Here is a 27,040-nt window from a genome sequence, read left to right as displayed (position 1 = left end):
AAGCTTTCTGAATGGTTTTGCAAATTTTTGAATGTAAAGAGAATTGCTGCCAGGCTCTTGTAATGGACACTGAATGTAATGTTAATATTGTTCATGTTCCTAGATAGCATTCCACCGCACTGAACGTTAAGCTAATCCTTAAATTATGAATGACATGCCTGTTCAAGCATGCTCCTTTGCACCTCCTGTTATTTGAACACTGATTTGAAATTCACTATCATCTTTTGTCCCCTGTTGCATTTAAATTTATAGAAATCCAGGGAGTTGTGCTTATGCTCTGAGAATCACCATGTAATTAATGATTGCTTGCTGCACCACCAAAGGTGACATTGCGATCAAAACACTGGGAATAATTTAAAGACTCTGTCAGTCTGTCAATGTTCAATTCAACTTTAGTACCACATTCAGTTTTTACAAGAGCAGTGTAAATTGCTCTCCAGGGGTGGAACTACCATTCAGTGATGCTAAGGGACTCTAAATTGAGCATAGTTTAAGTGGATACAGCTCAGGAAACTGGACAGTTGAAAGGAGATTATAGCACTTAAGCATAAAGTTTGTGGGTTGGGGAGGGAAAGTGAATAATTTATTTTCCTCCCTTGTGTTCCTTGGTGAGGAATTTAACCTGTTTTCCTGCCTGACAACGTCATCAGGCTTATCTGCTGTGGGTGATATCCAGTCTTTAGTTTGGCAAGCACTCAAATTCCCACATTTCCAGATTTCCTGCAATTCCCCCCCCCCACCCCTCCCTCGCTGCCTCCCCGACTTAGATCAAACTTTAAACTACAAATTAATATAAAATGGAATGCAAGTATTTACAATGGTGCTAGAAAGTTTGTGAACCCTGCAGGTTTCTCTATTCTGCATATATATGATCAATTCTTTATGCAAGTCCTAAAACTAGTTAAAGGGAACTTAATTAAATAAATGATATAAAAAGTTGTGCTTTTATTTATTGAGAAAAATGATCCAATAGGGCATGTATTTGTTGGAAAAAGAATGTGAGCCTCTGGATTAATGCCTTCTACAAAAGCAATTTGGAGTTGGGTGTTCCAATTGGTGAGATGAGATTGGAGGTGTGGGTTGTAGAGGTACCCTGCCGTATAAAAAGACACACATGATCAGGTTAATGATAGAGCCTGCTCTTCTCAAGAAAGATATGTTTATGTACATCATGCCTCAATCGAAATAACTTTCAGAGGACCTTAGAAGAAGAATTGTGGAGATATATGAATCTGGAAAAGGCTATGAAAGCATTTCTAAAGACCTTGAGTGTTCATCAGTCTACAGTAAGAGAAAGTTGTCTACAAGTGGAAACTCAGTACTGTTGCTGCCCTCCCTAGGAGGGGGCACCCTGCAAAGATAGCACCAAGAGCACAATGTGTAATGCTGAAGAAGGTGGGGGCGGGGGGGAAGAACCAAGGGTAACAGTAAAAGACCTGCAGAAATTTCTTGAACTTGCTAAAGTCTCTGATGTGTTTTCTATAAGGAAAACACTGAACAAGAATGGTGTTCATGAAAGGACATGACAGGAAGACACTGCTCTCCAAATAAAAAAAAACAGTGCTGCACATCTCAAATTTGCAAAAGATGACCTGGATGTTCTACAATGCTTGGACAATGTTCTGTGGACAAATAAGGCATAAGTTTAACTTCTTGTCAGAAGTGCACATTGCTATGTCTGGAGGAAAAAGGGCACTGCACACCAACACCAAAACCTCATCATAACTGAAGTATGGAGGAAGGAGCATCGTGGTTTGGGGCTGCTTTGCTGCCTTAGCGCCTTGCAATCGTTGAGGGAAAAATGAATTCAAAATTGTATCAACACATTTTACTGGAGAATGTCAGGGTAACTGTCCGTCACCCGATTCTTAATAGAAGTTGGATAATGCAGCAAGACAAGGATCTGAAAGACCAGAGTAAATCAATAACAGAATGGTTTAAAAAGAATGTTTGTGTTTTGGTATGGCTGAGTTAAAGCCGTGACCTTAATCCTATAGAAATGTTATGGAAGGACCGGAAACAAATAGTTCACGTGAGGAAGCCCACCGACATACCAGAGTCAAAGCAGTTTTGTAACAAGAAATGGTCTAAAGTTCCTCCAAGCTGATGTGCAGGACTGATCAACAGTTACCGGAACCATTTGGTTGAAGTTATTGTTGTATGGGGTTGTGGGGGGGTGGGGGGTTCACACCAGTTTTTCACAATGTAATGTTGGATTCTTTTTCACAATAAGTAAATAAATGCAACTCGAGTGAATCTGCAGATGCTGGAAATAAATAAGAACAAAATGCTGGCAGAACTCAGCAGGCCAGACAGCATCTATGGGAGGAGGTAGTGACAATGTTTTGGGCCGAAACCTTTCATCAGGAGTTTCGACCCTCCTGGGTCCAGCATTTTGTGTTTCTAAATAAATAAATAAACAAGTTTTTTTGTTATATTTTTTATTGGGTTTTCTTTATCTAGTTTTAGGACTGATCACATTTTAGGTCATATTTATGTAGAAATAGAGAAAATTCTACAGGGTTCACAAACTTTCTAGTGCCTCTTTATGGATTGGATCTGGAAAGAGCACTTGGATAATTCTGAGTTTGTATTTGCATTTTTTAAATTTTGTTTGGGTCAGTTATGAAAGTCAGATTGGCTTGTTACATTTGGGATGATGTTGAAAGGACTTCATTGACATTAGAGCATTCTGAATCTAAAATGTAAAATTTCTGGAACTGCTTCCATCCATAAATATAATTTTATCATGCATAGTCCATCTGAAAGGACACTCAGTGCAATTCAGCTATCCCAATGCACAAGAAGGTGTGTGTGTGTGGCCTCTCATCGGTTGTGGTTGACCATGGGTACTGCGCCTCTGGTAGTCACTGATTTGTCAAGTAGCGTCGACTGTGGCTATTGAGGCTGATCCTGGAATGATAGGCTCTGCCACAGTTGCTGCATGAGTAGGGCATTGTGGAATTGTTGTCTGCTGTGCTCTCTGTTTAGCTCTCTGCTCCTCAAACTGACTCAGGATCACTCTTTTGCCTTGCTCTAGGTGTTGCTGAAGAGGACCTCACCATTTAATGCGATCATCTGCTGTATTCTCCCAGCACTTTGTGCTTATTTTTAAGGCTTTCATGTTGCACTTGCAGAGGTCCTTGAAGCAAAGCTAGGGTCGACCAACGTTCCTCTTGCCTGTTGCTAGTTCTCCATAGAGGATGTCCTTTGGCAGTCCACCATCCTTCATACAACAGATGTGGCCCAGCCGGCACAGTCTGTGTTGTCTTAAAAGCGTTAACATTAGGGGAAGTCCAGCGTGTGAGAGAACCTCAGAGTTTGAGACTTTGTCTCTCCAGCTGATGTCGAGGATGTGGCTAAGGCTGCGCAGGGGAAAACTACTGAGTTTCCTCTCCTGTTTGGAGTAGATGGTCCAAGTCTAGCTACCATACAGGAGGGTGCTGATAACATGTGCATTGTACGAGGCAGTCTTGGTCTTTGTAGCAAGTTTCGAATTCTCCCAGACCCGCGAGGAGAGTCGAACAAGGATCGATATTGCTTTGCCGATACGCCTATTGATTTCAGCATCAAAGGAGAGAGTGTTGCTAATGGTCAACCCCAAATATGTGAACTTGTGGACCACTTCTAGATCGTAATTGTTGATGGTAATGACTGGGCACTACGTTCTGGGCAAGGACATTTGTTTTCTTTAGGCTGATGGTAAGCATGAAGTCCTTGCATGTCTTAGAGAAGTGGTCCATAAGAGTTTGTAGTTGCTGTTTGGTGTGCGAGGTTATAGAAGCATCATCGGCAAACAGCATGTCACATATTAAGATCTTTCACACCTTTGTTCTTGCTCTCAGGTGCACAGGGTTGACCTGCTGTGCGTGTAGATGCCTTCTGTCGACGTCCCAAATGTGTACTTCAATAGCATAGAGAAGGAGATGCTGAATAACGTTGGGCCAACACGCACCCTTGTTTGACTCCACTACGAATAGCGAGGGGTTCTGATGAGCTGCCATCATACTGAACAGTAGCCCTCACGTCATCATGGAATGACTTGGTGATACTTTGGAGTTTCGGGGCACAGCCAATCTTGAGGAGAATCTGAAAGAGCCCATCCCTGCTGACATGGTCGAATGTCTTGGTCAAGTCGATGAAAGTGACGTAGAGGGGTTTCTGTTGTTCCTTGCACTTCTCTTGGAGTTGATGGAGTGAGAAAATCATGTCGACAGTTGACCTCCTTGCGCAAAAACCACATTGGGACTCAGGGTAGACTCGTTCTGCCAGAGGTCGTAGACGTGCCAAAGTTACACGAGCAAAGACTTTGTCGACAACACTCAGAAGGGAGATACCCCTGTAGTTGTTGCAGTTGCTCCCATCACCCTTGTTCTGTACAAAGTGATGATTTTGGAGTCGCACATATCCCGTGGTACGGCTCCGTCCTTCCAGCACTGACAGAGGACCTTGTGTAAAGGTTGGAGGAGTGAGCTCTTACAGTGTTTGATCAGGTCTAGAGGAATCCCATCATTGCCAGTAGCTTTCCCTGGGGCCAGACTGTCAATTGCCTTGCTGAGGTCCTCAATGGTCGGTTCGGAGTCGAGTTCATCCATGACTGGTAGACAATCGATGGCATCAATGGCTGAGCAAACAACAAAGTTTTCCGTCGAGTAGAGCTCAGAGTAGTGTTCTACTCCGTGTTCCATCAGCTTGCTTTTATCAGTGATTATTTCATTGCTGGGTCACTTCAGGGGTACTGTCTAGCTCTGCGATGGGCCAAAGGCCTTCTTGATACCATCATACGTCGATCTGATGTTGCCTGTCACAGCTGCTGTCTGAATGTCCTCAGAGTTGGAGCCAGGACTCACTTGTGCATTGCTTGCAGTCTGTTGCACTTTGCTTTCAGCAGCTCGAAGTGCCTGAAGTGTTCAGTCGGATGGTGAGCGCCTGTACTCTGTGAGAGCTGCACGCTTGGCTTCGATGACAGGAGTCATGATGTTGGACTTTGCCTCAAACCGGTCACTGCTCTTTGTGGTCTTTCTTCCACAGATAGATAGTGCTGATTCGTGGATGGTGTCACAAAGGTATGACCATTGTTCTGTTGTTGTATCTCCTTGTGAGGAGGTCGTCATAGCACCTTGTACTGACTTGGCAAACTGGTCAACCTTTTCTGACTGTTTTCTGACTCCAGGAGATGTTGCCCATTGTCATTTATTTTGCCAATTCCAAAGTGGTCAAGACAAGACAGCCAGGAATCGTTATTGGCTCCCACTCTGGCGTTAAAGAGGTGCTCATCATTGGGGAATATTCCTGACAACAGCTTCTGATTTGTCATAGAACATGTCTTTTGCCTCAGAGGTGGAGTTCAAGGTAGGGGCATACACACAGAGGAGAGATACTGGGCCATGACTGGTGTGTAGACTGAGAGTCATAAGTCATTCTGATTCATTTTCTGGTAGCTCCACCATTTGCAACAAGGAGTTCCTAATGGCAAAACCCACTCCATGCTCGCGGGGCTCATCTTGATTCTTTTCCTGCCAGAAAAATGTGTAGTACCTTCAGTATACCTGAATCTGCCAAACATGTTTCTTGTAGGGTAGCTATATCTACCTTGAGCCTTAGTAGATCATTGTTAATGACCACTGTTTTTCATGCATCTTCAATATCCTTGAGGTTTCAGTCAAGTCCAGTTATCATTGTGCGGACATTCCAGCATCCCAACTTAAGGGGTGTTGTTGTATTTGATTTGTTTTCTTTCTTGTCTGGTGCAGTAGTTACAGTCAGCTGTTTGTGGAATAATCCATTATCCCCATGCACCCAATGAGGAAGACTGACTGTGGCGGGACAGCACCTTATTGGCTGGGGGCTGCCCAAATTGAGGCAGGCGGTAGCTGTCCAGTGAAACGCGATGGTCTCTCCCACAGTCGAAGGCAACCCCTGGCGCCATGCTCTATGCCAGTCAAGCATATGACTTATAACCAGTAACTGCTGCTTCCCATGTTTGTCTGATGCTATAAAGCGAAGCTGGAGTGGCCTCTCCAGGGCACAAGCCAGGGCAGAATTGATATGGAGATCCCATGCAGTGGGACCCCCCCCCCCCACCCCCATGTTGATGACAGGTGTAAAGGAACGACGGGAGTCGGTATAGTTTGGTGCCAGCAGCATCGCAGGAGTTGCCGTGCTGGTGCTGGGTACGGCAGTCAGCCGTCTTCGGGACTCCGACTCCGGATTTTTCCTCGGGGTTTACGCCCAAAGCCTTTCCTGTGAGCGGTTATAGCCGCAAGGCAGCGGAGGTTTGAAATCAGAGTTTCCCTCTCCTAGATGAGCTACCATTCGTGGTTAATGAGCCCCATCTGCCCAGAGCAACTGGTTTTAATACGCCAGTGGCCCGCCTTTGCCCCTTCTCCTGTCAATGAGAACAGCTCAGCCAGGCATAAGAAATATGCCACACGTGAAGGTCAGGCGTTGGACTTGATTGTCAGAGGCTGTTTGGACGCATGCCATGAAGAGCATTTGTTTAGCAGTGGGAGCTTGTCCCCACTGCTCCACCCTTTGGCTATGACTACCTTTGGAACCACAGGAAGGTATAAATCTAGTAAATATGTCTCTGTCCATTGACAGGCAAATTTTATCTGCATTCAGTGAAAGGGAAGTATGTAGATTTATTGCAGGCCAAATTTTGAGATCTGTCTGGGAATATTATAAATCCATGGAAATGCCAAAATTTAAAGTTCTTAAGTTGTTTTTTGAAAACTGTTCAGAAGAACTTTTGTGAAGTTATTATTACCCTGGTTTAATTACATATATTTTGCTTCCTGAACAGGAGAGGTTGGTTTCCAACTTCCTATACCAGACCTATAGAACAAGGTCCCGACACATCATCTGCAGTCAGGTAACACATGTTTAAGCAAATGTAATATTAAAACTTTTCATGTTAGTAGCAAACTCTTATGAATCTCTTTGGTAGTTAAATTTCTACTTCTGGTTTCAAATGAATGTGCAAAGAGTACTTATTTCACAGCTTGTTGGCCATTTAATGACATAATAACATAAATCTTTGTTATAGGAGCATGTTAGTAGAGAACCTTTTTAGAAGTTAAGTGTAAAATCCTTTCTCGTGCATGCTTCAGCTAATGAGTCAACAATATATTGGATCTCGGCCTGGAATTATGTATGTGCAAGTGTCATCTGCCTACTGTAGCCTAATAGTTAAGGTTGGGTGGCCTTGGTCCTTGGTGGAAGTAACAGCATTAAAAAAAACTCCTTTTTTTCCCCTGTAGATGGCTGATAAAAGTTAAGCAGGAGTAGGCCATTTGTCCCTTCCAGCTTGCTCTGCCATTCACCAAGTTCATGTTTGGTCTTATGGTTCAATGCAATTTTCCTGCACTATCCCAGCATCCCTTGATTTCTTCAATATCCAAAAATATATTGCTTAGAATAAACTCAATCATCTGAGCCTCCATAGCCCTTCATACTGGAGAATCTGAAAAATTCAGCACTCTCCATGTGAAGAAATGTCTTTGTCCCAGTCCTTAAGACTGACTTGTTCATTGAGTTGCCAAAGATGATGTCGTTTCTTGGCAGTTCTTCGCATCTTCTGTGAAAACAGACATAAGCAATATAACTATAGCACTTAGTAAGTTCAAGCTTGCAGGAAATGGGAAATGTACTCTGCTTATTTTTCTGCAGAATTTTTATTCTACCAACAATTTCAATTATAATTTAATGCAGAATACCTTCTCCTGAATTAAGTTGTACTACTGTTTTAATTCTGATTTCTTGCTGTTCAAAACTCTCATAATCATGAAAAAGCTAATTGTAATAAATATACTTTAAGGGAGAATGTAAACATAAGAAGATAAATGTATGGAAAAGTTTTGCAGCCTTGATTAACCTGAAGTTGCAAATATCTTTTTTTTTTGAAGGAACAATGTTTATCCAGGTCTCAAAATATCTTAGTGAAACATTATCATTGTGAATTTTCTGGTTCAGAAAACATATCCAACAGATTTATCTCCAGCTGGCAATCAGTCATCTCCCAAAGTGGATTGGACATACTTTTCATTTGCTATTGACTAGTATACTTGAAAAGGAATTCAAGAATTCAACCATAATTTACTGGGTAATTACAGATGGGTAAACCTCCATCTGGATTCACAGTCCCAATCTACATTGACAGCTGTCAAACAGTCTAATAAGGGGCAAGTTCTCTATGAGGAGTTTCCATTTCCCCACTTCTAGTGGTTTGAAATATGTTTGAAGCTAATGTGCCCAGTGAAGAAACCAGAGGTAATTTTATTGTTGTCATTGTTCTTTTTTTTTTGTTTTTTGAAGCTTACAGCTACTTCACTGGTGCCCATTTGTATGTTCAGCCATAATTTACTGAGAGTCTAACAGTAATTACATTTGAGTGAGTCTCTGCTGGATTCACAATCCCAACCTGCATGGGAGTTATCACCCCATCTTCCCTCTGCCTTAGTAGTGATAGTTCCTCTTGTGCTTACCTATCGCTCCGTGAGCCTCTGCATCCAGCACATCATCTTCTGCAACTTCCACCATCTCCAAAGGGATCCTGCCACTAAACATATCCTTACCTTCCCCCCCCCACCCGCTTTCCACAAGGATTGCTCCCTCCGTGATTCTGATGTTCATTTGTCTCTCCCCACTAATCTCCCTCCCGTCACTTATCCCTGCAAGCAGCCCAAGTGCTATACCTGCTCTTCCACCTCCTCCCCCGCCTCCATTCAGGGCCCCAAGCAGTCCTTCCAGATGAAGCAACATTTCACCTGTGAATCTGCTTGGATCATCTAGTGTGTCCGGTGCTCTTGATCCACATTGATGAGACCTGTTGTAAATTGGGAGACCACTTTATCAAGCAACTCCGCCCCATCCACCCGAAGTGGAACTTCCCAGTATCCAAACGCACCCTCAGAGTGAAGGAGCAACAACCTGTACTCTGTCTGGGTAGCATCCAATCTGATGGATTCCTTCCCCCTCCCCCTTTTCTATTTCCCACTCTGGCCTTTTACCTCTTACCTGCCCGTCACTTCCTGCAGGGTCCCTCCTTCCCTTTCTCCATGGTCCACCCTCTCCTCTTAACAGATCTCTTCCTCTTCAGCCCTTTGTATTTCTCACCCATCTGGCTTCACCTGTCACCTTCTAGCTATCCTGTTCCGTCGCCCCCACCTTTTTACTTTGGTGTCTTTCTCCCTTTCTTTTCAGTCCTGAAGAAGGGTCTTGGTCGGAAATGTTGACTATTTATTCATTTCCATCGACGTTGCCTGACCTGAGTTCCTCCAGCATTTTGTGGGTGTTGCCTATGAGTATGTATACTCTATTTCTTTCAAGGAATTTAAACATTCCTTGCACCCTCTGTACAACAGATAGAAGGTACAGTGCCTCAGGACTTGCACCACCAGGTTCAAGAACAGTTACTGCCCTCAATCGTCAGGCTTTTGAACAATTAGAGATAACTGCACATTCTAGTTCTGGTGTTCCCACAATTGATGGTCTCACTTTAAGGTCTCTTTATCTTGTTATTTCATGCTCGTGTTATCAATGTTCCCTCTAATTCTTAGTAGTCAGTGTGCACAAAAATCTTGTGCAAATTTTTTTCCTGTGACAAAAGTATGTGTGCACTGAATGCACACATGGCACAGTTTATGTAGGTTTACAAAAATGCATAACATTCCTGTAACAGGTAATGGCGGGTTCTGATGCCTGAACTTTTGCACACCGTCCAAATGCAATTTACTTGCCAAATGACGCTTCAAAAAGTCAGGTTTCCAAATATCATCCCACTTCTTTCCACTAGCAAGTTCTCCAGCAACTTTTGCATCACAATACATACAGATAACTCCAATTTCCGAATCATAAGTATTTTTCGTAGCTGTACGTTCATGACCTCATGAGCTTTTGGTGTAGCAGTTTCTACTATTTTGTTAAGCCATTCAACTTTAAACAAATTTGCAGTTCTTCTGCACTTCACGCCCTTTGCTTCTTTTGAATTCGACATAGTGAATCAATATTTTTTCATTGAAAACTTAGTAAGCTATCTACAAGATTTGAAACAGATCTTTGTAAACTTTGCGATATCAACACTGTCTGCCAAAGATGGCTGCTGCCATGATGCAGCTGTACAAACCTGAACAGGAAAGGAGAGGTGACATAAGTTAGTGACGTACATTGTGGTATTTGAAAAACCGACTAACTAGTTAACAGAAACATTTAGCTAAAAGATTATTTTCAATAAGTATAATTATTAATTACTACATTATTTTAGGTAACTAACCTTTTGTGCGCACATTAATTCCCTTTGTGCGGTGGTTGAAAAATGTGTGCACGTGCACATGCTCAGCTTAGAGAGAACATTGCTCGTTATTTAATTTGCATTTGCAGTTTGTTCATTGATCCTGTTTACAATTACTGTTTGAGAGATTTAAGTATGCCCGCTGGAAAAAGAATCCCAGGGTTGTATGTGGGATGTATGTACTCTAATAATAAATTTTACTTGGAACCAGTTTTTGGAGCCCTGACCGGTATCTGATTGGGAAGTCAGAGGAGGGCATTTCACTCTGGTCTGCTGACTGTGTGTAAAAGGTAGCAACTCATGGCAGTTTGATTGGAGCTCTGACCAGTAACCAGTCAGCATTCGGTGTTGGTTGCTGAAGCAAGTTGGGAGAAGGCAGGGGCAAACACAGTGACCATCATTGGAGTGGACAGAGTTGGTAGTGATTTTGTGGCTTTAGCACTTCGAGGCTTCAGTCAGAGAAAGCAAGATATCCTCCCCCCTCCCCCCCCCCCTTACATTTGCTCAGTTAGGACAGTAGAGCTGCCTGGCAGGATAGTTGTATGGGAAGGCAGTCCCTTGAAATGCCTTCCAATAACTTTCCTACAGCTGATGTCAAACTCACCTACCTATAAAATCTCGGTTTATGATTATGATTAAAACTGGGAAGACAGTGAAGCCTCCAGCATCCCTGATCCCTGATGACTCCAGATGTGAGAAGTGCTTGTGATACTGGATCTGCTTTTAGGGAATAAGACAAGGCAAAGTGTTCCCAAAGTGTAGGGGAATACTTTGCATCATGACCATAATGCCGTTAGTTTCAAAGTAAATGTACAAAACATTGGTCTGGTCCACAGGGTTGAGATTCTAAATTCAGGAATAGATCATTTTAATGGTATCAGAAATGATCTGGCAGGTGTAGATTAGGACAGGCTGTTCTCTGGCTAAGATGTACTTGGTAAGTGGAAGGCCTTCAAAAGCAAAATTTTGAAAGTATAAAGCTTGTATATGCCTGTCAGAATAAAAGGTAAAGGTAACAAGTGTAAGGAACCTTGGTTTTCAAGAGGCCCTGGTTAAGAGAGAAAAAAGGCGCATAGCAGGTATGGGTGCTTGTGGAGTATAAGAAAAGCAAGAGAACACGTGAAGAAATCAGGAGGACTAAAAGAAGGCATGAAGTTCCTCTGGCAGATAAGGTGAAGGAGAATCCTAAGGGATGCTACAGATATGTTAAGAGCAAAAGGATTGCAAGGGACAAAATTCTTCCTCTGGAAGACTAAAATGTTAATCCATGTATGGAGCCAAGGAGATGGGGGAGATGTTAAATGCATTCTTTCCATTTGTATTCACTCAGAAGATGGATTCAGAGTCCATAGAAGTGAGGCAAAAAGCAGAATCAAGTTTATGGATCCTGTGCATATTACAGAGAAGATGTTTGCTGTCCTGAAGGAAATTGGGGTGGATAAATCCCCAGGGTTGGACCCTACAGGAGGCAAGTGTAGAAATTGTCTGGGCTTTAAGAGATTCTTAAATCATCCTTAGCAACAGGAGAGGCACTAGATGATTGGAGGATAGCCAAAGTTGTTCTGCTGTTTTTTAATAAAAAAGGGCTTTAATCATAAATGAAGATTTTATAGGTAGGTGAGTTTGACATCAGTTGTGGGAAAGTTTTTGGAAGGTATTCCAAGGGACTGGATATATCAAGTATTTGGATAGACATGGACTGATTTAAGGATAGTTAGCATGGCTTTGTGTGTGGTAGGTCATGTCTAACCAATCTTGTAGAGTTCTTTGATGAAGTCAACAGGAAAGTGGATGTTGCCTACATGGACTTCAGTAAGACATTTGACAAGGCCCTGCATCGAATGCTGATCAGAAGGTTCTTTGCTTGGCATTCAAGATGAGGTAGTAAATTGGATTAGATATTAGCTTTTTGGGAGAAGCCAGAGAGAGGTAGTAGATAGAGACCTGTGACTATTGGTGTACAGCAGGAATCGGCACGGGATCCCTTGTTTCCCTTTTTTTTGTCATCCAATTTGTGGATGACAAAATTGGGGGTGTAGTTGACAGCGAGGCAGGCTATCGTGAGTTGCTGAGGGATCTGGACTAGCTGGAAAAATGAACTGAAAGGAATGTGGTTGAACAAAGGGATCTGGAAATACAGATCCATAATTCATTGTAAGTGGTGTCATCTATAGGTAGGGTCATTGAGAAAGCTTTTGGCCTTCATAATTCAATGTATTGAGTACAGGAGATGGGATGTTATGTTGAAGTTGTACAAGATGCTGGTGAGGCCTAATTTGGAGTATTGTGTGCAATTTTGTTCACTTACATGCAGGAAAAATGTAAACGCTTTGAAAGAGTACAGAGAAAATTTACAAGAATGTTGCTGGGTTTGGAGGACCTAAGTTATAAGGAAAGACTGAATACATTCTGTATTCCTTAGAATGTAGAATTCTGAGGGGTGATTTGATAGAGATGTAGAAAATTGAGGGGTATAGATAGGATAAATGCAAGCAGGCTTTTCCCTCTGAGGTTGTGTGAGACTACGACCAGATCATGGGTTAAGGGAGAAAGGTGAATAGTTTAGGGGGAATATGAGGGGAAACATTTTCACTCAGGGTTGAGACAGTGTGGAATGGGCTTCCAGCACAAGTAGTGCAAGCAAGCTCTATTTCAAACTTCCAAGAGAAGTTTGGATAGGTACATAAATGATAGGAGTATGGTCTGTGTGCAGGTCAATGGGACTAGGCAGTTTAAATAGTTTGTCATGTATTAGATGGGCAGAAGGGCCTGTTTCTGTGCTATACTTCTAATTTTGATTTCGGGACTGAAAGTTAGTCCTGACGAAGGGTCTCGGCCCGAAACGTCGACAGTGCTTCTCCCTATAGATGCCGCCTGGCCTGCTGCGTTCCACCAGCATTTTGTGTGTGTTGCTTTAATTTCCAGCATCTACAGATTTCCTCGTGTTTGCAACTGCAAAACAATCCTCTTTTCCTCCTCCTGTCCACCTGCTCATACAGTTTCCCAACTCTATGATTGGCCTCCAGCCTCCATTTTACTCGCTAACATCGGCCTCCGACTGCCCCAGTGGACTTGCAGACTCGGGGCTTCGGCCATTGGGCCTCGACTTCTAGATTTCTGATCAACATTTGGGTTTCAATCCTCAGTATCAACCCTAGTACTCACTGATGGGATCCTGAACTCCAGGCTTCAAACTCTGGACATGCTGACCTGTCTTTCTAGTTGATCACTAGCCCTTGTCCTGCCTGTGTGGACCCCTGATCACGTGAAGGTTTTGCTGACCTGAGGTGGGGGGGGGGGGGGTGAGGAGAATCAGCCCACGTCCTTGTTGGTTCACACTAATAATGGGAAGTTTGTAGCAGAGGTTCCTGCACCAGATATCTAAAATGATTTGCATGACATATTTATCACTTTTATATAGGAAACTCTACATTGGAAAGTAATTTAAAGCCTTGTGAATAATTGAAGCTCTCAAAGGAACTGTGTATCTGTATCAGATGATGTGAGCCACAGGAGTTTGAAGGACTAGCCTGAAGAACAGTGGTGCAGTGTTTGGAGACAAGACTGCAAAAGCTGAAATATGGGACACAAAAAAACAAACAATGGAAGAACTCGCACAGGAGATTCTAAAGATGCTGGAAATCTGGAGCAACACACACAAAATGTTGGTGCATCTATAGAGGAGTGATTATTCACTTTCCTCCACAAATGCTGCCTGGCTGCGGAGTTCTACCAGCACTTTGTATGTGTTATTGCATTGGTAGAACTCAGCAGGTGAAGTGGCATCTGTGGAGGCCAAAGGGATATTGAGGTTGAGACTACGTCAAGACTGACAGGGATTAGGAAATAATGGCAGTACAGGGGATAGATGTGGCAGAGGATGGCAGATGATGGGTGGAACCAGGTTTTGGGAGGGGGATATGAAGGGGCAGGGAAAGGAAATGATGACAGATGGAAGTGGAGGTGGGGGGAGGAGAGGGAGTGGATGGGAAAGTTGAGCAATGATTGTGCTGCTTTAAAGTTTTAAAGCCACAATTGTAATTGCACTTATTATACAACAAAGTATTATCGCAATCTGTACAATGGGGGGAAGAATTGTAATGGGTGTTGACTATATCTTACCAAATAAGGGAAATCACTGGCTTTGCCAAACTCTGCTGTGACTATTGTTTTCACAAGGTGTCACAAGCAAAAACAGAACTCAAAAGGAAGGATTCAGTGAAGATAAATAACCATTCATCTGCTATCTTGTTGCTGCAAGTGGTCTGGAATTATGTTACTTTATAAATCAAGTCTTATTCTACAGAGTAAATGTATGAAGTGTAACAATTCTAATCTGTGTGTGCATGTTTATACTATTGGCTGATTTTGTACAGCATCAGCTCCATTTACAAACAATTTAATAATTGGCAATATGTAGAATTTTTGCTCAGAGTAAAACTGCTAGATGTTGGAACATAGAAGATTGGGAAGAGGTTTGATAAAGGTGTACAAAATTGTGAGAGGTAGATGAGGCAAATGCAAGCAGGTTTTTTTTCCACTGAGGTAGGGTGGTACTACAACTAGAGGTCATGAGTTAAGGGTGAAAGGTGAAAAGTTTGTGCCGAAAATGAGGGGAAACTTCTTTATTCAAAGGGTCATGAGAGTGTGGAATGAGCTTCTGGCACAAGTGGTGCATGCAAGCTTGACTTCAGCATTTAAGACAAGTTTGGATAGGTACATGGATTGGAGGGGTATGGTCCGTGTGCAGGTCAGTGGGACTAGGCAGTTTAAATGGTTCAGCATGTAGGAATGGAAGGGCCTGTTTATGGGCTGTACTTTTCAATGACTTTATGTTCCACTGGGCTAATCAATCTGATATGTATGTAAATGCTTAATTTATTTCTACCCGAAAGAATGACATTGATCTTAGATATTCACGCAGGATGAACAAACATCACAAAATAAGCAAGTACTGTTTCTTCAAAGTTCAAAGTAAATTTATCAAAGTACATGTATGTCACCAAATACTAGATTCATTTTCTTGTGGGCATTCACAGTAAATAGAATGAAGCACAATATAATCAATGAAAAAGCACACACGGCAGAGGTTGACAAATGACCAATGTTCAAAAGCCAACTAATCGTGCAAATACAAAAAGAAAAGAGAAAAAAAATACTAAAAATAATAAATAAGCAAGTAATATCGAGAACCCGAATTGTAGTCCATAAAAGTGAGTCCATAGATTTTGGAATGAACCTGATACTGCACTCTCACATTGGTACCCTCCTGTTTAATTTTTTAAGGACAGAATTGGTGTTGATGGTAAAGCCTATAGAGCAGGGGTTCCCAACCGTATTTTTTGTCATGGACCCCCTATCTTTAATCAATGAGTCTGTGAACCCCAGTTTGGGAACCCCCTGCTATAGAACATGCTCCTCATGATGCATGAGTTATGTGTATTATTGTTGAAGAAATGGCATCCTGCTCAGTGTGAACCTGCAGTTTTTATCTTCAATCTACATAAAGCTTTAAATATACAAGTTACCATATTTAGATTCTTCTGTTACATTTGAGGTCTATCTTGTTAAACTTGTTCCTGGAGTGACATTACCTATTATTTAAATAAGCATCTCTTATGACAAGCAAATTGTTTGTTCTTGTTTATTCCTGTCCATTGATGCTGCATAACCTGCTGAGTTCCTCCACCATTTTGTGTGGGTTACCTCTCATGATTAATTGTGACAGATCTAGCACTATTTCACATCATATGAGTATGAGATGGCTGCTTGTAGAATGTTTCAGTTAAGACATTAAGTACAGTAATGAACTTCAAAGTACAGTCAGCCCTCATCTGCGAGGGATTGGTTCCGGGACCCCTCGCGGATACCAAAAAATGTGGATGCTCAAGTCCCTTATTTAACCTGTTTCAGTGTGGTGGACTTCAGGACCTACAGAACCCTGGACCTTATTTAACCTGTCTCAGAGCAGTGCTCTTTAGGACCCGGCGGAGCTCTGAATCTGCAGTGTTTCAGTTCACGAAAATAATCACGATTGAAAATGAAGTGGAAGTAATAAAGCGTGGGAAAGAGGTGAAATGCCATTGGTTATTGGAAAAGCATTAGGCTACAGTTGGTCAACGATTGGAACAATTTTTAAGGATAAAGTGAGAAAGGCCCTGCCCCGATGAAAGCTACAATTATTACTAAGCAACGCAGTGGTTTAATCATTGAAATACATACATTTCTTAAGTGTTTTATATGCATAGAAAGGTAAAAATATATCATCTGTTTTCTAAGACAAACGTTTGACTAACTGATGCTAAATAATACTGGATGTAGCTGTTTCGACTTAGTAAGAAAACTTCTGATTTTTATTTTCGATCCCGATCCACGATAACCTACGCACATCTCTTTAAATCATCTCTATGTTACTTGTAATACCTAATACAATGTAAATGCTGTATAAGTAATTGTTATACTGCATTGTTTAGGGAATAATGACAAGGAAAAATAGTCTGTACATGCTCAAAGAATGGGTGCTGGAGGAGCACTTCCAGGTTTTCTCGATTCGCAGTTGGTTGAATTCGCGCTTGCGGAACTCTCAGATAAGGAGGGTTTGACTGTATCTGAGGTTCCAAGCACAGTTTGCATGATGTGCCCTTTGTCAGTTTGCACTTCCTTTGGATGAAAAGAAAATCCTAGTTAACTGATTACAAATTTGAAGAAATTTGTAGGAATGTAGCTTCCCCAACACCAGCAGACCTGGTACTGGAATTTAAGTTGAGAAATTTGGGTAAGCTTCTCCCCTGTAAGTATTATTGTTGCTTGAGGACAAGCAAGTGTTGATCCATGGGCAGTGGAGGATATTTGTAACTTTGTTTTGCATGTAGGTGAATACTTTAATTGTTTTTGTTTTCAGTATAATGTACGCCCCTAACCAGATACTGACACAAAAGTCATCATTTTCTTCTGGTTCTTTTGCTAACCAGTTTAAATCCAATGAAATACATTTTTTGTAGTGTTTTCATTCTTGAAGGAATGAAATCTGGCAGCCAGTTTATACTAAAATTTTCCACATAATGGTAATATTCACCACATTTGTTTTATAGATGTGAATTGAGAGTTGCTCTCCACGAAACCAAAAATACCCTCTCCCCAAATCATATTCTTGTTGTAAATAGAACCATCTGGTCTCTTGCATCCACCTGAAAGGCTAGTTTGACCTCAATTTATCAATGTATCTTGACGAGTGGCACCTCCAACAGTGCGGCACTCCCTTCATATTGCATTGACTGGAATGAAACTTGAAGTCAATCTTCATACCTCTGAGAATGTTGCCAGCCAGGCAATTGCTGAAAACTACATTTGTGTGGTTAGTGTCATAGATGCAGGATGGAGTGCTCAGAGTCCACGTAAGTCATGAAGTCACCTTTTCTTTAATCCAACTGAACCCAAGCCACTTAAACTATGAGTCAGCAACTCTGAGCTGTGATACTATGCCGCCCAACCCCAGAGGCAGATCTCAAGCTTTTTTTCCCCATGTGAAAGCCTGCACATAAGACAGTCTGTGGAGCAACTGTAATTTATGTATATATAGTTTCCTGAGCTTCAGGCGGATATATTAATATGCACTGTGCTGCTACTGCAGAATGTGATAGTGATAATAAACTGGAACCTGATGCATTATTTTCAAAAGACTTATTTGTATCTCTGTGTAATCATTACGCTACCAGCCACAGGCAAATTAAAATCATGCCTTGCAATGAAGTTATCATGTACAGTATGTGGCATACAAACATCCTGGTTTCTGGATCTTTCAGATCATATTGGAACAAATTTGATAATCTCACAACACACAATCTATTTTGTAAGCTTTGGTAGTAGCTTCATTTGAAGAAGTACTCCTGCTATCAAGTTCTTGGGTAACTACTGTTTAAATGAGAAGTATGGCAGGCAATAGCAAAGACTTCTGAATTTTCTAGGCGTGTGTTAATATGAAACCCTAAACTGAGTTCTCTGAAACAACTTGCAAAGAGCTTAGACATGCCATCATACTGAACAAATTGTCTAACTTCCTGTGTGCTTTCAGTTGTGCATTCCAGTTAACTGATTACAACTCATCAAGATAACATTAATAAATAATCTGGATAAGGCAAGCTTGCAATATATAAACAACACTGGATTTTTTTTTTTTTGGAAACTATAAGACATAGGAACAGAATTGGGCCATTTGGCCCAACATTTGTAAGCAGCGAAACATTGAAAATGTGTTTGAACACTAAAGCATTGAAATAATCAGTGAGGGATACCTGAAATTAGACAGTCCAATGTTCAGCAGGAAGCTAATGCCACTGCAGGATTGATTCAGTCTTTCATGTCTCTACTGAATTTTGGGTTGTCTTTAGAAACATGACCTTTAGAGTTGGATTATTTCGTAAAAGTCCAGATGAAACAATCATGAATTTCATGAAAAAACTATAACTAGTTGCAGTGTTGCTTCAAGGCTGCTTTTCTGTGTATTGTTCTAGATTTCCTCCTTTTCATTCCTACAGTAAGCTCAGCTTCATGTAGGTTTTCAGAACAGCAGAGTATTTTCTGTAACATATTGAAGAACGGGAATCATTTTATTTTGGGGATGTGACGTACAGACATGGGTTGAGAGAGACCGCTGGTGTCTTTTATGTTCCTTTTGGCAGTCTGCGGAGTATGAGTATAAATCGCAGCATAGAGGCATTTAGCTATTGTATTTCTCCTTTAAAAGAGCCTTATAATTTGTCCCACCCCTGTAGTTTTTGTCCCAAAGCTCTGCAGGTTTTTCCTTTTCAATTATTTATTTCAATCCTGTTGAATGTTGATCCTGCCTCCACTATCCTTTTTTAGTATATTCTAGAATGCAGCATACATTTTAACAATAACAAATTCTCTTCACTTTCGTTCTCTCTGACCTTGTCCCCAAGTTTTTTTTAATCATAGTTAAGTCTCCCCCCCCCCTCTATTTTATCAAAACCCCTCATAATTTTAACATTCAATAATGGCATTGTCAGCTTTTCTCATTTTCCCCGTGCAACGAGAATCCCTCATTGCAGCTATTCTCTCTGTGAAACGTTTATTGAAACACAATAATTGTTATGTACTTGTCATCCATGGTCAGTATTATATTATCTTTGCCTTTGAAACTTTATTAAAATTGTCAAATGCGCTTTTAGTCCGTGAGCCAGTAGGGTTGGTCGGTACCATCTGAGGGGAATAATGCTCATAGTGATTTTTGGCATGGTATACATCTCTAGAGTTAGAAAATATGTGATAGCATTGTACCAGTGGTAGCATTATGTATGCTATCATGCATTTTATAACACAACCCTAAAAAAAAACATTTCTGAAAAGTGGCCAGTATAAAGTACAACATATATATTCAGTGATCCTTCAACATTGAAATTTGTCACAATGATAGCTGAGTTCAAGCACTTTTCATCAAATGTTTTCAATGCAGAATTTTATAACAACTATGTCATTAGTGGCACTCGCAGTACAGTACCCAATTTCAGTAGAGTGAATCATCTCATGTTTAGAAAAATGCTTGTCTGTTGTTTATTTTGGAAAAGTCAATAAAAACCCTAGGACACATATAATCACATGGATTTGTAGAGAATTTATTCAGGAATTCAAATAAGTAATCACTTTTTGTATATAATTCCATATTAACATCAGTACGGCAGAAAATGTTACCCCACCCCCTTCAAAGATAAAAAACCTCATCTGGAGAGATTTCTGGGGTTTTATCAATGTCATGATATTTTCCATATTGTTGTATCAAATCAAAACTATCTTGAGCTTTTGTCATAGCATATAGAATTACAGTACAATAATTCAAATGTGGGATTCCACATGGCCATAAGCTAGGCCGCATTTGGTTGTAAAATGAATATATTTAATCAAAGGCTGCTTTCCATACTCTGTTTTCCATACTTTCATAACCTATTAATAATCATAATAATTTTCCAAGTCTTCCACATCATCTTCTGAACTTTCCACACTCTCTGAGGTGGACGCCTGGTTCTCACAGTCTGCCAGTCTACACATGTCATACACCTGAGGCCATTTGCAACACACACAAATCTTGGGAGTGAACATTTTTTTTGGACAGTTACAGGCCAGTAGATCCAGTACAACATGGAGAGCTAGCTGGCCTTCCATCCTGAGCACCACCAACTGTTCAGCTTCCTCTGCTCTCTTCATCTTCCATCCTCTGCCAACAGGGCTTGGCAGTTTTGGGTCCTTCTCCAAACATCTTCTCCATATACAAGCCTGGTAGCTGGCTCGCTGTGCATGTTTTGTTAAGCAGTTCTTGCATGGTGGGAGTTGATGACTTTCAATTTCAGCTTTTTTAGCACAGGAAAGGTGATACCTGAGCTCATTGACCTTGGTGGTCAATGCTTTTGGGGCATACAGGAGACATGTAAATGCCTCCAGTTTGTCCATCAGTTCTGGGGAGAGGTCTCATTCCTGACCCAATGTGTCCTGAGTTTCCCTGTTGCTGGTCAGAAGTTTTAGGGCACTTGTCTTCCCTTTGCCTGCAAAAGCCCTTACAGTGTCACATCCGGTATATGCGTGCAACCCGATGAGAGCCCTACAAACCTTTATGCCAACAGTGGCAGCAACCTTCCTAATGTCTACAAGCCTTGTACGGGTTCTAGTGCCACACTTCTAGAACAATGGGGCCTCAATCTTGTCACAAAATGCTAAAGACATGATAAAAACATCTGTGTCTTCTGAGTAGATCACTACAGATTGGTATCCCTCTCTTGTGGCATGGGCAGCATGGAGAAGTAGGCAGCCATCTGCTTCTTGTTGACACTGAAGAGCTGACAACTCCTCACTGTCTTGAGATGTGATTCTGTAACATTTGTCATTCACAGTTGCATACAGAATCTTCTCCTGTAGCCTTGCTCTGTACTCCACCTTCCTCCATTCATGGACTAGGAAGCTAATGAGACTATTTTTGTTACTGACTTTGGTCAGGAAGCTCCTCCACTGCCTCACCATCTCCTCACTACTCTTGATAGAGTTCTCTTTGTGTGTGTCGAACACAACATCTACTCTGACTACCTTCCCTCAGAGCCATACCCAGAATTGTTGTGGCAACAACTCTGAAAGTAACTTGATCACCTTTCACTCTGGATCAAGTTCATTCCATCAACCACTGTAGCAGAATTTCCTGAGAGTTGCTCTTCTACTGCTACATTTTTCTGCAAGGTTGTGGCTAAAGTAGCTTTATTTGTCTTTCTCAGCAATCCTTCCGGTGTGGACAGGGCCCAGGGAAATGGTCCAAGGGGATGAGAAAGGATATCCTCCATATGTAGACTGCACCCTTATCCCATCACTATGATGCGTCCAAACAAAGACCTGTCTGCTTTCAAGATGATCGCCCTCCCATTTGATTTCACTTCTCTCTTCTTACACGTATCACTGAATGTTTTCAGCTTGTTGGTTTTCATTGAGTCATGGAATTTCTTTGCTGGTGGGTCTTCCTCTAGTCTCTCATCCTTGAAGGCTGCACAGCATTGCTCACCAATCTCATACACCTTCATCAGGTTGGAGGCAATGTCCTTGGGGGCTGCCTTTGCCATAGAGATATGAGATCCCGCTTCTCTGCAAGTGGGTTGACCTATTCATGTTATGAGGCTATCCACTGCTGAAATTGCTTCCTCATCTTTCTGGATTCTTAGCTGCTGTAGTTCTGCAAGACAAAGCTCTGATTTGTTGCCTTGCACCATCTCCCTTAACTGTCCCAGGAATGCAATGTGGTGCTCAGCTGTTGTGTAGTAATGCTTGTTAGCCCCAGCATTCAGGCTGAACCGTGATGTGCCTCCAGGAGTCTGTGTGTCTCTGTTCACTGTGGCTTCAGTAGCCTGGTCCACGGGGATCTGCCCAAAGGGGTTGTTACTTGACAGCTGCACTGAGAATTGGCCTGTCTTGAAGGCCTCGTACAGAAAAGGATTCTTCTCTGGGAGGTTCATCATCTGAGCAAAGTAAGGGGACAGGTACCTGGCATAATTCATCTTATCAAAGGCAAAGCGCCTTGGGATCGTGGTTCTTATAGCATGGAGGTTACCATGCAAGCTATCACTGCTGCAATGCTGTCACATATTTTCTAGCACTAGGGGTGTATGCCTTGCCAAAAATCACTATAAGAATTATCCCCCCCCCCCCTCAGATGGTACTGGTGACCCAAATTTGGGGTCCTGGCTCACGGACTATTTATAATTGTAATGGAGTGCCCTCTAAGATTCTAAGGTTAAACTTTCGATACACACTTTAGGTCTAGGGCCTGTAATATTGTTCCACTCTAGGGGAAGGGGAAGTTTTCATGAGGCATTGAGTCACCTTGGATTTGTAGATGATACCAGCTTCATTTTGTAAATCGTTGACATTCAATATGTAAGATTTGTACTATAAGCATGGACTTGGTGCTGTACTATTGTTGAGGTTGCTATGTTCTTCATTTCACTCTGGGCATTAGAGATAACAAGTATTTTTCATTTATTATGGATGCTATATGATTGACAGTCACATAGTTAGACTTGTGATATCTATGTTAATAGTAGTTAAGAGTCAATATGATGCTGTTGTAAGCATTACCTGCTCACAATTCACATATTTAAATGATATATATAATTTAATATTGTGGTATTTGTCTGTTGTGTGTGACGATGACAAAAAACCAGTGTGGGAGAGGTTTTAAAATGGAAAAGCCGTTGGGGTAGATCTACTCTCTCTACCTAGGAAGCCCAGGTCCAGTAAGTGTCAAACTGGGGTCTTCCTTGGTTGCACTGGATGACCATGATGTCTTCTGAGCCTTGTCATGCCTTTGCTCTCCACGGAGCGTTACAGAAACGCCTTTCTGGCAGATGGATCTCACTGTAGATCTCATCTGCCCAATTCACCAGAGCTGACTTCACATACTAAGGTGTATGGGGTGTCCAGGGAGGGGTAGCATCTTTGGTGAAGGGGCTTGTCATGCTCATTCTGGGACATCTCACTCAGTTTTCACCTGTGGCTCCAAGTAGCTGCTTGCATGAAACAGCCCAGTATTCAGATATTTCATTTTTTTCCACTTCTGTTGTATTAATAATTATAAATAACCCTTGTCTGTTAAGTGAAGTTTAATGAACTAAATAACATTTTATCTTAAATTTCAGGGATTTTTGATAATTGACCTGATATGTAAATTGAAGTTAGTTTTAGATATATACATTGAGTCCATTTATTTGGAAAGGTACTATTTTACTGATGAAAGGATCTTTACTCCTAAATGTTTGAGAGCAGTTGGCTGAATCCTGTTGATTCCTTTACCTCTTTGAGAGGCTGCATTGGTGGTTCATGTCTGTAACTTATTTCAAGTTGTGCAGTGGGGAATAAATTTAGTTGAGGTGTAGTGAGAGCTTGATGTTGATGCAGTTATGATAACAGATGGTTTTTTGTGTCTGTAGTGATGAAAGTAGAGTATCTATATTGTTCTGCCCAAAAGTGCAATATCACAGACCCCACAATATCAAGCCTCTACTACAATGGGCAAGTTGCCTGACTTGGTGACACTGTACTTTGCAAGGCTCTTGCTGTCCAGTTTTTTTCCCTCCTCAGCACTCCTGGAGTCTCTTGTTATCTCTGCCAGCCAATTTCCATGACTAATACAAAGCAACTGTTAGTTTTCCATCCTCTCATCTGTAAATCAACTATATTTTTTGATGCTCATCAGTCAGCTGTAATTAGGCTTTTTAAAAATATGCTCTTTATCATGGAACACTGGAATATATTCATTTTCAAAAGCTAGCTGCTGCATGCACTGCCCAGTTTTCCTTTATATAGAAGGGTAGAGTTATAGAGAAGTACAGCAAAGAAACAGGCCTGTCGACCCATCTAGTCCATACCTACTGCCATTTAAAACTGCCTACTCCCATGAAACTGCACTCAGACCATAGCCCTCCGTATCCCTACTATCCACATACCTATCCAAACTTCTGTTAAACATTGAAATCGAGCTGGTATGCATTACTTGTGCTGGCAGTTCATTCTACACTCTCTCATGACGCTCTGAGTGAAGACATTTCCCCTCATGTTCACCTTAAACTTCTCACCTTTCACCTTTAAGCCATAACGTCTGGTTGTAATCCCACCCAACCTCAGTGGAAAAAGCCTGGTTGCACTTACCTAATCTATACCCCACATAATTTTGTATCAAATCTCCTCTCAATCTTCTATGTTCTAAAGTTTACAGTCCTAATCTATTAACTCTTTTCTTGTACAACTGTGAGAAGTGCATCCAGCTGTACTTCTAACAATCTGTTATGGAGTTGGGCATGGATGAACTCCAGATCATTTGGGAGGCTGAGAGGTTGATAGATAGGACATAAAGAGTTACACCCAAGGTGCAGAACACAGGAAATTAGGTGACAGGAAGGGGAAAAAAGGTTAAGGAGCTAGTGCAGAGTACCCTTATTGCCACCCCTCAATAGCTGGTATATCACTGGGGGGTGGGGGTAGAATGACCTAACAGTGGTCAGGTCTGTGGCCTTGAGCTTGCCTATCACTCAGAGGAAGGGGGAAGAAGAGGCATGCTGTGGTGTTGGGGGATTTGTTAGGTAGGGGAACAAACAGGAGGTTTTGTGGGTGAGAATGAGATTCCCAGATGGTATGTTGCCCTGGGTGCCAGTCTGGAATATCTGATTGAGTCCTCATCATTCTTAAGTGGGAGGGTGAGCAGCCAAAAGTGGCCCATGTAGGTACCAAGGACAAGTGATGAGGTTCTGCATAGGGAGTTCAGGAAGTTGGGTGCTAAGTTAACGGGCAGGATCTTGGGATTGCTACCTGCGCCATGTGCTAGCGAGGCTAGAACACGGAAGATTGTGTGATGTGTGGTGAGGGGGTTGGTGTAGAAAGGAGGGTGTAGGGTTTTTGATCATTGGGCTCCCTTTCAGGGAAGGGACAGTTTGCACCTGAACTGGAGGAGGACTAACATCCTAGCGGGAAGACTTGTTAATGCTGCATGATGGGGTTTCAACTGGAATTGCAGGAGTATGAGAACCAGAGTGCCAGAAAAATTAGTGAAGAGTTTGTGGAGGCAGGTGTTGGTAAGATCACAGACAAAGTCAGAAATCAAAAGTTGAGCATGGTGTGACTATTCCTGAGTTGCATATATTTCAACACAAGAAGTATCATAGGGAAGGTGGATAATAGTGTTGAAGGTGTGGTAGCTGGTTTACAAACTGGTGATGTGTAGTGAGGAGAGGCTGTTGATAGGGCAGAATTACAGTTAACAGGATGTGTTGCAACGTAAAAGATGGACAAAATCGAAAAGGGTGAATACAGGACAGGTGTTGTACAGGACACGCAGTATGAAGAATAAGGTAGATGAACTTGCAACACGGTTACAGATTGGCAGGTATGATGTGTAGGACTTTTTTCATGACTGAAAAAAGGTTGTAGCTGGGAGCTTAATTTCTAAGGATGTACATTGCATTGAAAGATCAGGGAGGAAGGCAGAGGGGATGGTGTTGCTGTGTTGGTTTAAAAAGAATTAAAACAAATCACTAGATTGAAAGGTATTGAATCATTGTGGATAGAGCTAAGGAACTGCAAGGGTAAAAATACCCTGATAGAAGTTGTATACTGGTCCCCAAACAGTAGAAAAGATGTGACCTACAAATTACAAAGGAAGATAGAAAATGCATACCAAAAACGCAGTATTACAATAGTCATGGGGGACTTCAATATACAGGTAGATTGCGTTGGTGCTGGATTTCAAGAGGGGGAATTTCTAGAGTGCTGATGAGATGGCATTTTAAGTAGCTCATGGTTGAGCCCACTAGGGGATCAGCTATTCTGAATTGGGTGTTATGCGATGAACCACAATTGATTAGAGAAATTGAGGTAGAAGAGCAATTAGGGGCAAGTGATCATAATATCGAATTCATCCTGAATTTTGAGAAGAAGCTAAAGTCAGATGAATCAGTATTACAGTGGAGTAAAGGGAATTGCAGAGGTGTAAGAGAGGAGTTGGTCAGAATTGATTGGAAAAGAACACTGGCAGGGATGATGGCAGAGCAGCAATGGCTGGAATTTCTGGAAGCAATTTGGAAGGGGCAGGATATGTACATCTCAAAGAAGTATTCTAAATGAAAGATGACACAATAGTTGCTAACAAGAAGTCAAGACAACATAAAAGCCAAAGAGTGCGCATATAATAGACCAAAATTTGGTGGGAAGTTTGAGGATTGGGAAGCTTTTAAAATTCAACAGGGGCAATCTTAAAAAAGGCATTAAGATGGTAAAAATAGAATATGAAAGTAACCTAGACAATAATATTAAAGAAGATACCAACAGTTTCTTCAGATACATGAAGTGTTAGAGAGGTGAGAGTAGCTATTGGACCGCTGGAAATTAATGCTAGAGAGGTAGCAATGGGAGGGACAATGAAATGGCAGATGAACAAATAAGTATTTTGCATCGGTATTCACTGTGGACAACACTAGCAGTGTGGTGGAAATTCTAGGTATCAGGTACCATAACTAGGGAGAAGGTTCTTGGGAAACTGAAAGGTCTGAAGGTAGATAAGTTATCAGGACCAGATAATATACAGCCCAGGATTTTCAAAGTGGTGTCTGAAGAGATTGTGGAGATATTAGTATTGATCTTTCAAGGATCACTAGATTCTGGGATGGTTCCAAAAGACTGAAAAATTGCAAATGTCACTCTACCCTTCAAGAAAGG

The 27,040-nt window shown here is 41.6% G+C and overlaps 1 protein-coding gene across 2 annotated transcripts in view; it reads left to right on the top strand.

The window, feature by feature from the left end:
• LOC132399073 (brain-specific angiogenesis inhibitor 1-associated protein 2-like protein 1) overlaps positions 1 to 27,040 on the top strand; it is a 131,961-nt gene that overhangs the window by 70,966 nt on the left and 33,955 nt on the right. For both annotated transcript variants that reach the window (XM_059979018.1, XM_059979017.1), the window contains exon 11: positions 6,806 to 6,874. In XM_059979018.1, the coding sequence (XP_059835001.1) occupies positions 6,806 to 6,874 (69 nt within the window). The remainder of the gene's footprint in view (positions 1 to 6,805; positions 6,875 to 27,040) is intronic.

This window comes from Hypanus sabinus, chromosome 9, assembly GCF_030144855.1.
Source record: "Hypanus sabinus isolate sHypSab1 chromosome 9, sHypSab1.hap1, whole genome shotgun sequence".
Classification (NCBI taxonomy): Eukaryota; Metazoa; Chordata; class Chondrichthyes; order Myliobatiformes; family Dasyatidae; genus Hypanus; species Hypanus sabinus.
This window is presented reverse-complemented; position numbering and strand designations above follow the sequence as displayed.